At 47.0% G+C, this 11,837-nt stretch overlaps 1 protein-coding gene across 1 annotated transcript; it reads right to left on the bottom strand.

Annotated features, from left to right (window-relative positions):
- Positions 1-786: 786 nt before the first annotated feature.
- Positions 787-9,443, bottom strand: LOC121445840 (synapsin-1-like; the record flags this gene model as incomplete). The annotated part of the gene is made up of 3 exons (XM_041647991.1): positions 787-1,813; positions 4,515-4,630; positions 9,089-9,443. Coding segments are annotated over 3 exons (497 nt in total), but the record flags the coding sequence as incomplete, so codon positions are not given.
- Between the last annotated feature and the right edge of the window lie 2,394 nt (positions 9,444-11,837).

The raw sequence follows: 11,837 nt of genomic DNA, 5'->3' as shown, positions 1-11,837 counted from the left end.
CCTGGACTGATGCATGAACTGGACACAAAGAACCTGCAGAGAGAGGACTGCTGAACTTGCCTAAAGGTGAGATGGTCCTTTGGGGTTCCTGACTCATGAAAGAGTCTGCAAGACATTCTGCAGGACACAGCAGATAGTGACTGAACTGCCTTTGAAATTTCCTGCTTCATGGAAATGTCTGCTGGATACTATGGGCCTGAAGGCTGAAGATGGATGCCCCAACAGTAGAGAGGAACTTTGGATGACTGTTCAGGTAGCGAGATGTCTCTGTCATTTCTAGAGTTTGGATTTCTTGTTTGCTTAGGTAATATTATATCCTTCTGGAGTCTTTGATGGAGTTGAAGAATAAATAGATAGTTATAGTTTTCCTTAGTTATGATAAAAGATAAAGTAGATATAAATATTGTAACTGTAATTCTTACTTGATAACTGTTTTGCTATATGTAATTTACTATGTTAAAGTTAAAGCCTTTCTTTTTTTGTTTAAACAGAAAAGGGGGAAATGATGGAGGTGGGTCTTGTATCTTATCTGTTGCTTTCATTTATTTTCAATAAAGAAAACTGCTTGGCCTGATAGGACAGAAAATTAGGTAGGCGGAGTAAACAGAACAGAAGGCTGGGAGGAAGAAGCCTAGTCAGGCAGTTGCCATGATTCTCCCACTCCAGACAGATGCAGGTTAAGTTCTTTCCTGGTAAGGCAGCTCGTGGTGCTACACAGAATATTAGAAATGGGTTAGATCAATATGTAAGAGCTAGCCAATAAGAGGCTGGAACTAATGGGTCAGGCAGTGTTTAAAAGAATACAGTTTCCGTGAAATTATTTTGGGTATAAAGCTAGCCGTGCAGGCGGTCGGGTGCCAGGAACGTAGCCCGCCGCTCCCCACTACAGAGGAGGGAATAGCATGTCTCTGCCCCCCTTTCACTGCAAAATATCCTCATATGGAGAAATACTTTGCCTCATTTATGAATGGGTAGTGGACGAGTCAGTTTGGGGAAAGCTACATGGTGGAGGTTGCATAATGGGGAGCAAGTAACTTGTAGAAACACTCCCTGGATCCTGCAAAAGGGCTTTAGACTTCCATGCTCACAAACAGTTCCCAGACAACCCCCTGCCTATCAAAACAGTCGCCCTCCAAGGGACAGCCTTTTCTCTAACTACACATGGTTTGTCCTATGTGGGCCTTTCTTGCATTTCCTTGGTGATCTTGAAAGATAACAAAACATAGTTTCCTCAGGACAAGACGTCAGTGGAAGATGGAGCATAGCTGAACCATTGATCCAACATGGAGGAGACCATGTTAGAAATGGCAACAGCTGAGCTGGAGATATGGCTCAGTAATTGAGGCCCTGCTGCTGTTGTAGAGGACCTGGGTTCGATTCCCACCACCCACATCATGGCTCACACCTGAGTATAACTCTAGTTCCAAGAGATCTAACTGACCCACTCTTTGACCTCTCTGGGCACCAGGCACCCACAAGGTGCACAGATGTGTGAAAAACAACCCTGCACATGAAATAAAAATAATTAAAAACAAATTGCAACACCAGTTATCAGAGACTAGGGAAACAATGTTGTGGACTTCAGAAACAACAGGGAATTGGACATCATGGGGGATCCTCAAAATACTTTATTTTCTGTGTAAATGGAGACCAGGACTCACAGTTCCTCCTGGAGTGGGCTCAGCCTTGTAGAAATGGTGAAATTATTGTCTCCACTTGTTCAAGGGAGAGCAGAACACTGGGGTTGCTTGTTCTTCTGTTGGCTCACCCTTTTCCATTCTGCCACATCAGGCTTTCTCATGTTCTTTTGCATCTAGGTGGAAATAAGTCTTGATATATCTGTTGAGTTCTGTACCAATATTATTCATACACCTCTTCCAAAAAAGAGAACAGTTAATTTAGGTGGGATGACCTTGGTATTTGGAGATTGGGGGAGGGGAAGAGGTCATTTACAATGTAGGCATGGAAATGGACCACATCCTTAGGACTTTTCATGGGACAGCCGAGCTTGCTGAGGTGCCTATTAGGACTGTGGGCTATAGACAATGAATCCTCCATGGCTATATTTGAGAAAAACTGACTGTAAGAAGTACAAAATGTACAGCATCCACTATGCAGCCTTCACCACTGACAATGAGCTGTGAGGCTGCAGATGCAAAGGAAACCTTTTGGCATCCCAAAGACAGGGTTTAGATTGACATCCTCATATCCACACCCAAAAGCCCTATTCTAGAGAAAAACAGACCATTCCCACAACACCCACCCCACTTCAACCTCAGATTCCCATAGCACCATCGCCCCCAGTCCCCCAGAAAATATCTCTCCTTATTTCCTTCACAGGAATGAACCAATGAGGGGCTTTAGATCCAGTGATCTCTGGACCCCACATATCTCATTGGAGGCCCCAAGATTGCTGCTACTAGATTCCATGGAGTTTGTGTCTAGAGGACAAGAAGTTTCTAAAGGGGCACCAGCACATAAATGAAATGTGACCAGCAGCCTGCAAGGGTCAAAGTATTCACAGGGCAGCTACTAGGCTCCTGATATCCACTAGAAGCTATCCTAAGAAAGCACAGGAAATGTGGGTCCTTCAAAAGCCATGCTGTATATACAGGCCATCAACTTTGGGTGATGTGGGATTCCTCTCTGTATAATGTGAATACCACTGGTGAATAAAAAAAATGCCTTGGCCTGTTGATAGGGCAGAACTTAGGTAGGTGGGGAAAACTAAACTGAACTCTGGGAGAAAGGAGGCAGAGTCAGGGAGAAGTCATGGGACTGCTGCCAGAGAAAACATTCTGGAACCTTGCCAGTAGGCCACAAGCCTCATGGTAAAATAAAAAATAATGGAGATGGGTTATTTCTAGACATAAGAGCAACCTAGCAATACACTTAAGTAACTGGTCAAGCAATGATTTAATTAATACAGTTTTGTGTGATTATTTCAGGGCTGAGCTGCCAGGAAACAAACTAGCAGCCTCCCAACAACAAATTGGCATGCCAATGTGGTGGACTAAATCCATGTAAAACCTAAAAAGCTTAAAAAGGAATCCTAGACACAAAACAGAGTTAACCATGGTTTAGTAGCAGCATGTTCTTGGGTGGGTTCTGTTTGCTAGAAGCAAGCAGAGGCATGGCTCCTTCAAGAGAGATTTCCTGATTCAGTGATAGTAGAAAAAAAAAGCCATGCTTTTGAATTGCTGGTTTTCTGGACTGTGCTGCCAACATGACCTCTGGTGTTTTCAGGAGGTCCGAGCATTTAAATGGTGGTTTGTGAGCAGATTGCTACAACTTGCTTAATGGCAATAGAGATAGGCTGTGTGCTTAAAAATGAGGCTGTGAGCATGACTCTCAGAGGTAGCAAACAGCTCCACCATGCTGGACTGGACGGAGCAAACAGAAAGTACCATATTTCCTCGAGCAATGGTGCCGCTTAAATTCATAACAAGCGCTTATCATTTTAAGAAGCACTTTTGGTCAGAAAGTAATTATAAATACACAAGAAAGACAAATTCAGATGGAAAAGACCTCTAATTGGGTCACAGTGTTGGATAAATGTACATAGGCTTGGAAGAGATAGTAAAATGAATATAGACAGTTATAAAAACAAGTAAATGGTTTAAAAAAACACAGTCTTTAGAGAGACAGAGTATAGATTGTCATAGATTAAAGGAGTAAAGATAATAAAATAAATATTAAAAAGTAATAGATTTAAAACAAATAAGCCACGTAAAGATGGAGAACACACACAGAGACTGGATTATGTATATTATTGTATTTCCTTTGAATTTTTTGACTGTGAAGGAGCTAAGTAACCAACATATACACTTTAAAGTATCTTGACTTCAGAATTTGAGTCTAAGGATATGTTGCTTTGGAAAAGAGGTTCTTTTATTGTTTCCTCAAAGGATGAGAACCTGTGGATTGCTTCCAGACTAATATGGTTTGATGGACCAATACTCCCCGAAAGGTCACCTTAAACACCCCTCAAAAATTACTTTGCACAGTAAACAGAATGAAGCAGCTTGGAAAGAACTATGCCCATATTCCCAAATATTGTTTATAAATGTTTATTTACATTTAAAGGGAGATATGTTATAGAGATTTGCATTTGGTATGGATCTTGGTTTATTGATAAAAATTTAAGGATAATTTTGTTATTCTGTGTATATGCATTTTTGTTCTTGATTAAGATATTGTGTTTGTCCAGCTCATTTAAAAATTTAATATATAATTAAGAAATATAATAGAGAATCATCTATAATAGTCAAACTTGTAGTCATATTAGTTAGGTTTTCTAGATATATAGAGATATATTTCAGATAGATAAGCATTCTTCAAACATTTAAAAGACTACAGAATATGGCATTTAAAATGTTTTAAGAGCTTAGGACTTTTCATGACAATGAGACACATATGCTCCTGGTAGCATTAATATATTTCAAGAGGATGATGGGTATCAAAGAGGCTCCTTTTGGAGTTGGCTAGACATTTGGGAAAGAAACTGCTCTTGCCTGGACTGCTTGATGAACTGGACATGTAGGTGCCGCAAAGATATATCTGCTGAACTTGCCCATAGGTGAGATGATCCTTCAGGGTTCCTGCGTCATGAAAGAGTCTGCCAAACATTCTGCAGAAATACAGAAGAAAGTAACTGAAAAACTGCTAATATACGCAGAAGTATCTTTGAAATTTCTTGCTGAATGGAAAAGTCTGCAGGATACTATGGACTTGTAGGCTGAAGATGGATGCCCCAACAGTACAGAAGAACTTTGGGTGACTGTCCAGGCAGTGAGATTTCTGTCAATTCTAGAGTTCTGGAAGTTTTTTACAATGTATTCCCTGTTTACTTAGGTAATATTACATCCTTCCTGAAGTCTTTGATGGAGTTGAAGAGTAGATAGTAATAATATAGTTTTCCTTAGTTATGAAAAAAGATAAAGTAGATATAAATATTATAACTGTAATTCGTGCTTGATACCTGTTTTGTTATATGTAATTTTAATATGTTAAAATTAAAACCTTCCAAGGTCCAAATGAGGAGCAGAAGGAGGGAGAACATGAGCAAGGAAGTCAGGACCAAGAGGGGTGCACCCACCCACTGAGACAGTGGGATTGATCTATTGGGAGCTCACCAAGACCAGCTGGACTGGGACTGAAAAAGCATGGGATAAAACCGGACTCTCTGAGCATGGCAAACAATGAGGGCTGATGAGAAGTCAAGGACAATGGCACGGGGTTTTGAACCTACGTAATGTGCTGGCTTTGTGGGAGCCTAGCCAGTTTGGATGTTCACCTTCCTAGATATGGACGGAGGGGGGAGGACCTAGACTTCCCACAGGGCAGGGAACCCTAACTGCTCTTTGTACTGGAGAGGTAGGGGGAAAGGAATGGGGGGGAGGGGGAGAGGAGTGGGCGGAGGGGGGAGGAGTGGAGGGAGGGGGAGGAAAATGGGAGGTGGGGAGGAGGCAGAAATTTTTTCATTAAAATAAAAAAATTAAAACCTTCCTTTTACTTAAACAAAAAGGGGGAGGGGATGTGGGATTCCCCTCTGTATACTGTGAATACCATTGGTGAATAAAGAAACTGTCTTGACCTGTTGATAGGACAGAACTTAGATAGGCAGGGAAAACTAAACTGAATGCTAGGAGAAAGGAGGCAGAGTCAGAGAGAAGTCATGGAGCTGCCAGAGACAGATACACTGGAACCTTGCCAGTAGGTTACAAGCATCGTGGTAAAATATAAAATAATAGAGATGGGTTAATTCTAAGAGCTAGCTAGCAATATGCTTAAGTAATTGGCCAAGCAGTGATTTAATTAATACAGTTTCTATGTGATTATTTCAGGACTCAGCAGGCAGGAATGAAACAAGTGGCCTCCCCCAACATTTGGGTAGAGCTACACTTTCATCAGATCCCTCTCTATTCATGAAAACCTCTGTAGCCCAACCAGATTGGATTGGTGCTGCGGTCTGGCCACCAAGGCTTATGCTGGCTCTGCTAAGACATAGTTCTCTCTCATTTCTGTCAACAGTGGTCCACAACACCAACAGAAAGCTTTACAGCTGCCCCCACACAAGCCTTTTTCTTTTCCAACTTATGGAACCTCACTGTAATCCTACCACTGCCCTCATAACACACTGGCTCTCCCAGGCCTCAGGAGACAACCTCTGCTTTGTGCCCTTGCCTCAGGGGACACTCTCTGTTCTGGTGAAGAAGCACTTGCTCCTTGATGTAAGTGTTACTTTCTATGTGTTGCTTTCATTGGTTAATTAATAAAGAAACTGCCTTGGCCCTGATAGGACAGAAATTAGGTAGGCGGAGTAGACAGAATAGAATGCTGGGAGAAAGAAGCCGAGTCAAGCAGTCGCCATGATTCTCCCACTCCAGATAGACTCAGGTTAAGATCTTTCCTGGTAAGCCACCTCGTGGGCTACACAGAATATTAGAAATGGGTTAGATCAATATGTAAGAGCTAGCCAATAAGACGTTAAAACTAATGGGCCAAGCAGTGTTTAAAAGAATACAGTTTCTGTGTAATTATTTCGGGTAAAGCTAGCCGGGTGGCGGGAAGCAGCCCCTCCGCTCCCACTACTACAGCTCCTTTCCTGCCACTCATTGGAAAGGACGGGTCAAGGACCCAGAGTGTGCAGGGAATGAGCTGCACGTGAGCCAGAGTCCAGAGCACGGACCACAGCTGCTGCTGGTGGGCCTTCCCTCTGGCAAACCCCAAGTCAAGAGTGTCTAGTCCCAGTTGATCCTCATTTATCTCCTCTCTCGGCCACAACTCGAGAGTGTGTCTCCTGCACACGTGTTCTTGCCCTCTCACCATCCCTCCAGTATCCTCTAATTCTAGCCTTCCAGTTCCACGGAAGCAGGGAGTCCACCAGTTGTCCACAACATCCCGACAGGGGGTCACTGGCAGTTTTTACATCTCTAGTGCTGCCTCTCTTGGGGGCCGTTACCTAATGCCAATGAAGCCTGCTGCCTCCCAGATGCCTGTCCTCTGGGCTCCCTGACCACCCCGGTCAAGCCTGCCTGCCGCATCTACCTCAATTATTTACACTGAGAGCCCCAACTAGACTCTCAGATGTGGGGCAGAGCCTGAGTCTGCTGCCTTGCTCTTCCAGTGCCCAACACAGTGCCTCACATAATGGTCACTAGGACACGGGTTAAATAAATGAGTCCATGAGCAAGGTGTCTAGTTCAATTTTATTTTCCCCTACATTCCAGAGCTCTAGGTGAATACAAGTAAACATTAGCTGGTTCTGCTGTGCCAGGTGTTGGCCACATTTGTGTTTTACCTCTGAATATCTGGAGGGGGAATCACAGCGTTACGACTTCCGTCAGCATCTCAAGGAGCTACTGACTCGACCCCAGGATGTTTCAGACATAAAATGACAGTGTCACAATTGTTTTGTATAAACAAAGAAATCTCCCGTAAATAAGGAACAAAGAAACCCTGGATGTATGCCAAGCATAACCGTGGACGCTCATACTTAATCATACGTCTAGAAAAGCAAGGCTTTGGGAAATGTTTTACTATGCCTTTGCTTCCACTCTGATCTGACATGTACATATCGAGGCACTTTTGACTTATCTTATGGCTGCGGGGATGAAACCCACAGCCTTGCCCATTTGAGGAAAGTCTTCTACCACTCAGCCACATCCTCAGCCTTCATCACTTAGTTCTCATGCCTTGAGGCTTCGCAACTGTTTCTCAATGAGAAAGAGGGTAGCTACAGAGAAAGCACAACCTTGCCATGTGCAGACTAGGCACTAAGTCACCAGGAAGCACAGCCCTGGAGCAGAATGCTATGTGTCCTTCCTCACCCTGCTCTAGCCCTGCACTTCCTAATCAGAGCCACAGGGCCTACTGCTCCAGCACCCCTTTGACTACTCACAACAAAAGCAAGGAAGCCTCAGCCATCCCTGGTGGCGGCAGAAGCCCAGACTCCGACCTGAGATGGTGACTGGCCCCTGCACTGTCCATCACTCCGGCATGGCTCTAGCCCTGGCCCTGGCACTTGCCCTGGCACTGGTGCTGATGCTTGCTTGCTTCAGCCACGGCAGGGGCCCTGGAACTGGAACTCGCACTAACTCTCGCACCTGTCACATCATCACCAGCAGCTGCTTCTCGGCCACCGCACTGTGAGCACTGGGCACTTCCTCCTCTTCTTTCAAGGCCTCATTTACTGCCACAGCCAAGGCTCTGGGCCGGGTGTCATTCACTTGGGCCACAAACTCCTGGCCTTCCATCTGTCTTGTTTCCTTGGAGGGCCCCACAAGAATACTGAGAGACAGCACTGGACTGCTGGAGGGCACCTACTCGTGCACCACAAACTTGTGCTGCACACAAGCTCTGGCCATTCCCTTTGGTGACGGCTCCCCAAGGACGGGATGCTTTTTAGGCGAGCATACCTCCAGCACCCTCCACACCTCCCCGAACACCTCCTCTGGGACACAGCTGGCCTGCACGAAGATCAAGTCCGGGATACTCAGCAGAAAGCCCAGTCTTTGGCGTGCTTGCCCTGGTCTGGTCGCCTGTCAGGCCCCCAAGGCAGGGCAGGCTGATTTTTTTTTTTTTTCCTGTTAGGGACATAGGCGTGCTCTGGAGGGCCAAGTTCCTTCACCTAGACCCAAAGACTAACTCGGGGAGGTCAGAGGTTCTCTTGAAAATCTCGGGGAAGAAGCTCCTGCACCTTTAGGATGACACACTTCAGCATGTCTGCCCTTTTGATCCACACAGTCTTCGCGTTCTTAGCCAGCAGGTACTGCGCCAGCAGCTCAGCTACTTTCTAGCTCCCAGGGCTCTGGGCATGCGCGCCAGGGGTGGTGGGGCCCGCGGGGTGCTCGGCGGGGGATCCCCTAGGGGCTTGGGGGGTCCACAAAGGAGCTCGCAGAAGCACCTGGGCGGGGGAGGGGGGCTACGTGCCTCAGAAGAAATGCTCTTGGGGCTCCGGGCAGCACTTAGCGTCCCCGCTGCCGGCGCCCCCGCGGGGTTTCCTGGGCAAGGAGGAGAGAAGGAGGCCAGGGGCCCTCTGAGACCCGCAGGCCCTGGGTGCCACCTCTACCGCGGACGTTCTCACCTGCGGCTTTGGCTGGCCCGGGAAGCAGGAACTCGGGGAGGAGATGCGCGTCCACGGGCATTAGGCGGCCGGCCCGAGCGCTGGCTGCGAGGCCGCGAGGACCGTGACGTCGCCGCGGACGCTGAGGCGGCCGCCGAGGACACCCGCAGCCCCTGGGTCTGGAGTCCCAGGCTGCGGCCCTCACACCCCGAGGACCAGGAAGCGGGCAGGGGAGGGGGCGCAGCCTCCGCCGCGACCTGTGGGAACGCGCTGGCGCCGCCCCGCAGCGCCTCTGCCGGCCGGGGACGGTACTGCAGCCCCGGGCCGGAAGGGTGCGGGGGCGCTGCTCCCAGAGGTGGGGGCCGCTGAGGCCAGCCTTTCAAGAGACCAGAAGCCTCGGGACCACACTCAAAGCAAGCCTGCCTTCCTCCCTATTGGCTGTTACTGGGAAGAATCGGTCCTTTGGGATCACCTGTGTCTCCCTCCCCCTGCTCCTCGAGGAGCCAGCTCCCTAGGAGACAGATGGCTCTGCTCCTGAGTGGAGGGAGGCCTTTCTCCAGCAACAGGCCCTCCTGCTTCCTCTAGGCGTGCTCCACTTGGGAGGGCTGCGGTGGTCGCATGCCCTTTCGGTATGTGGCCTCTCCACTACACAGTCCAGAGAGACATTAAGTATAATCTAACTTTCCAGAGCCCATGGCATCTTTGTTTACTTAGTCCTCTGCCTCCCACTTCACTGGACCTCTTTGTTCCCCCACACAGTACTTTCTTTCCTCAGGCCTGTCATCTGACATTCAGGAACCTTCAATAAACCCTGAGCACAGAGGTCAGCTCCCAGGCAGCCCACAAGGAACCAGAAGATTTCTCCACCCCAGCCGTTGGCTCTTTTTGTTGCAGCGTGTCCAACAGGTTAGAATTCCGTTTAAAGCCTACCCTTTCTAGACAGTAAGCTATCAGCCTCTTTTTCTTAATGTCTACGACTGGCTCTGTATCCCTATGAAATGGTCCCTGAATTTCCACATGATGCCGATGCTTCTGTTTTTCAAATTTCTCCCGCTGCTGGCATTTTATTGCTGCTCCTCCTGTTATGGAGACTTGAGCATGTTTTATCGTCTGAATAAAATAATTTCCCCTCATTATTCTGTTTTCAAATCTTTTGAAAAATCTTGTCCTCTATATGAATATCATGGTCAAAATTTGCTAATATCAAGACGTCCATGGCTTGATTTGCACCAGGATAGCCGGGTATGTAGAGCTCAGCACCAAGGACAGTTAGCATCTGGAAAATGTGCAGGTTATCAACCACAAAAACGTACGTCCTGCCATTGATTCTGGCTTCTATTCAGGGTACTTCAGTTTTCTTTGTAAGTTGCCTTGAGTACCTATTGCATTTTTCTGATGTTTTTCAATGCCCCCTTTTGTTTTACTGTTGCTCTGAGTTGGATATTTCCCCACCGTGTGTTCTAATTATTTTTGACATGTCAGAAGCCCGGTTGTCTCCTATCTTTAACTGATCTGCTATAAAGCCATATGAACAACAACTGCCCTTAACTGGAATTCGCTCTCAGTGGGTGTTCATTGCATGCTGCAGTTCCTTTATGGCTTTCTTCTTTCTAGTCACTCTGACTAGGACTGTGATACTTTGTTGTCTAATGTTCCTCCTATGAAATTTCTGCTGTTGTCTTTATCCAGAGGGAATCTAGTGCCTTTAAACTAAATGCAGTAGGTTGTGGGTTCCTGATGTCCCTAGAGTTCATTTCCTATCTATTGTTTGTCCTGGTCCAAATCAGTTTTCCTTTGTCCGGCCTGGTGGCAGAGGAGCTGGTAACGGTTACCCTTTCTCCTGTGCCAGCTAAGCAAGCGCTAGGTGCTGTAGGTGTCAAACACTGGAGTGGTCCGGCAAGTCCCAGCAGGGACGTACTTCCCTTCCATTCCAGCATCCAGGTTAGGGTGTTCACTGTGGGGAGGTCAGAGGTCAGCACAGATAAACTCCAGCTGCCCCTCAGGGCTTGCTCGCCTTCCCATGGTTGCCTGTCTTAGGGTTTCTATTGCCGTGAAAGACACCATGACCAAGGCAACTCTTCTAAGGAAAACATTTGATTGGGGCTGGCTTACAGTTTCAGAGGTTTAGTTCATTATCATCATGGCAGGACATGGTGGGGCATGCAGGTGGACATGGTGCTCTGAGAAGGCGCTGAGAATTCTACATCTTGATCTACAGCAGCAGAAGGAGGCTACATCACTGGGTGTAGCTTCAGCATATGAGACCTCAAAGCCCACCCCCACAGTGACACACTTCCTCCAACAAGGCCACTCCTGCTCCAACAAGGCAACACCTCCTAATAGTGCCATTTCCTATAGGCCAAACATTCAAACACACGAGTCTATGGGGGCCATACCTAATCAAACCACCACACTGCCCCTGGGGGACTCACCCCTCCATGGACCACCACGCTCCACAACTCTGCAATGGAGGTCTCTTCTATAGAGTCACACAGACCCTTATTCTCTGGCAAGTTTCTCCATCCCGGGACAAAAAGATCTTTTCACATCCATGCTGTCTCCAAGAGGTCTGATTGCAGCCAGGGAGGGAGGGAGTGCCTTCTCTTACTCCCGCGACCTCTGTCCTTTCTCATCCTACAGGTAGGAACTACTCTTTTGTAGCCATAACTTTTGAACTCTTAAAGGTGCTTTTTCACTCTCTTGACTGCTCAGGCAATCTTATACTCCACATAACAGCATTGTCTCTGCCTCCAGATTGGACCCTCACCCG

The sequence above is a fragment of the Microtus oregoni genome, unplaced genomic scaffold (genome assembly GCF_018167655.1).
Source record: "Microtus oregoni isolate MIOR12 unplaced genomic scaffold, Mior012 001578F_ref0000182, whole genome shotgun sequence".
Classification (NCBI taxonomy): Eukaryota; Metazoa; Chordata; class Mammalia; order Rodentia; family Cricetidae; genus Microtus; species Microtus oregoni.
This window is presented reverse-complemented; position numbering and strand designations above follow the sequence as displayed.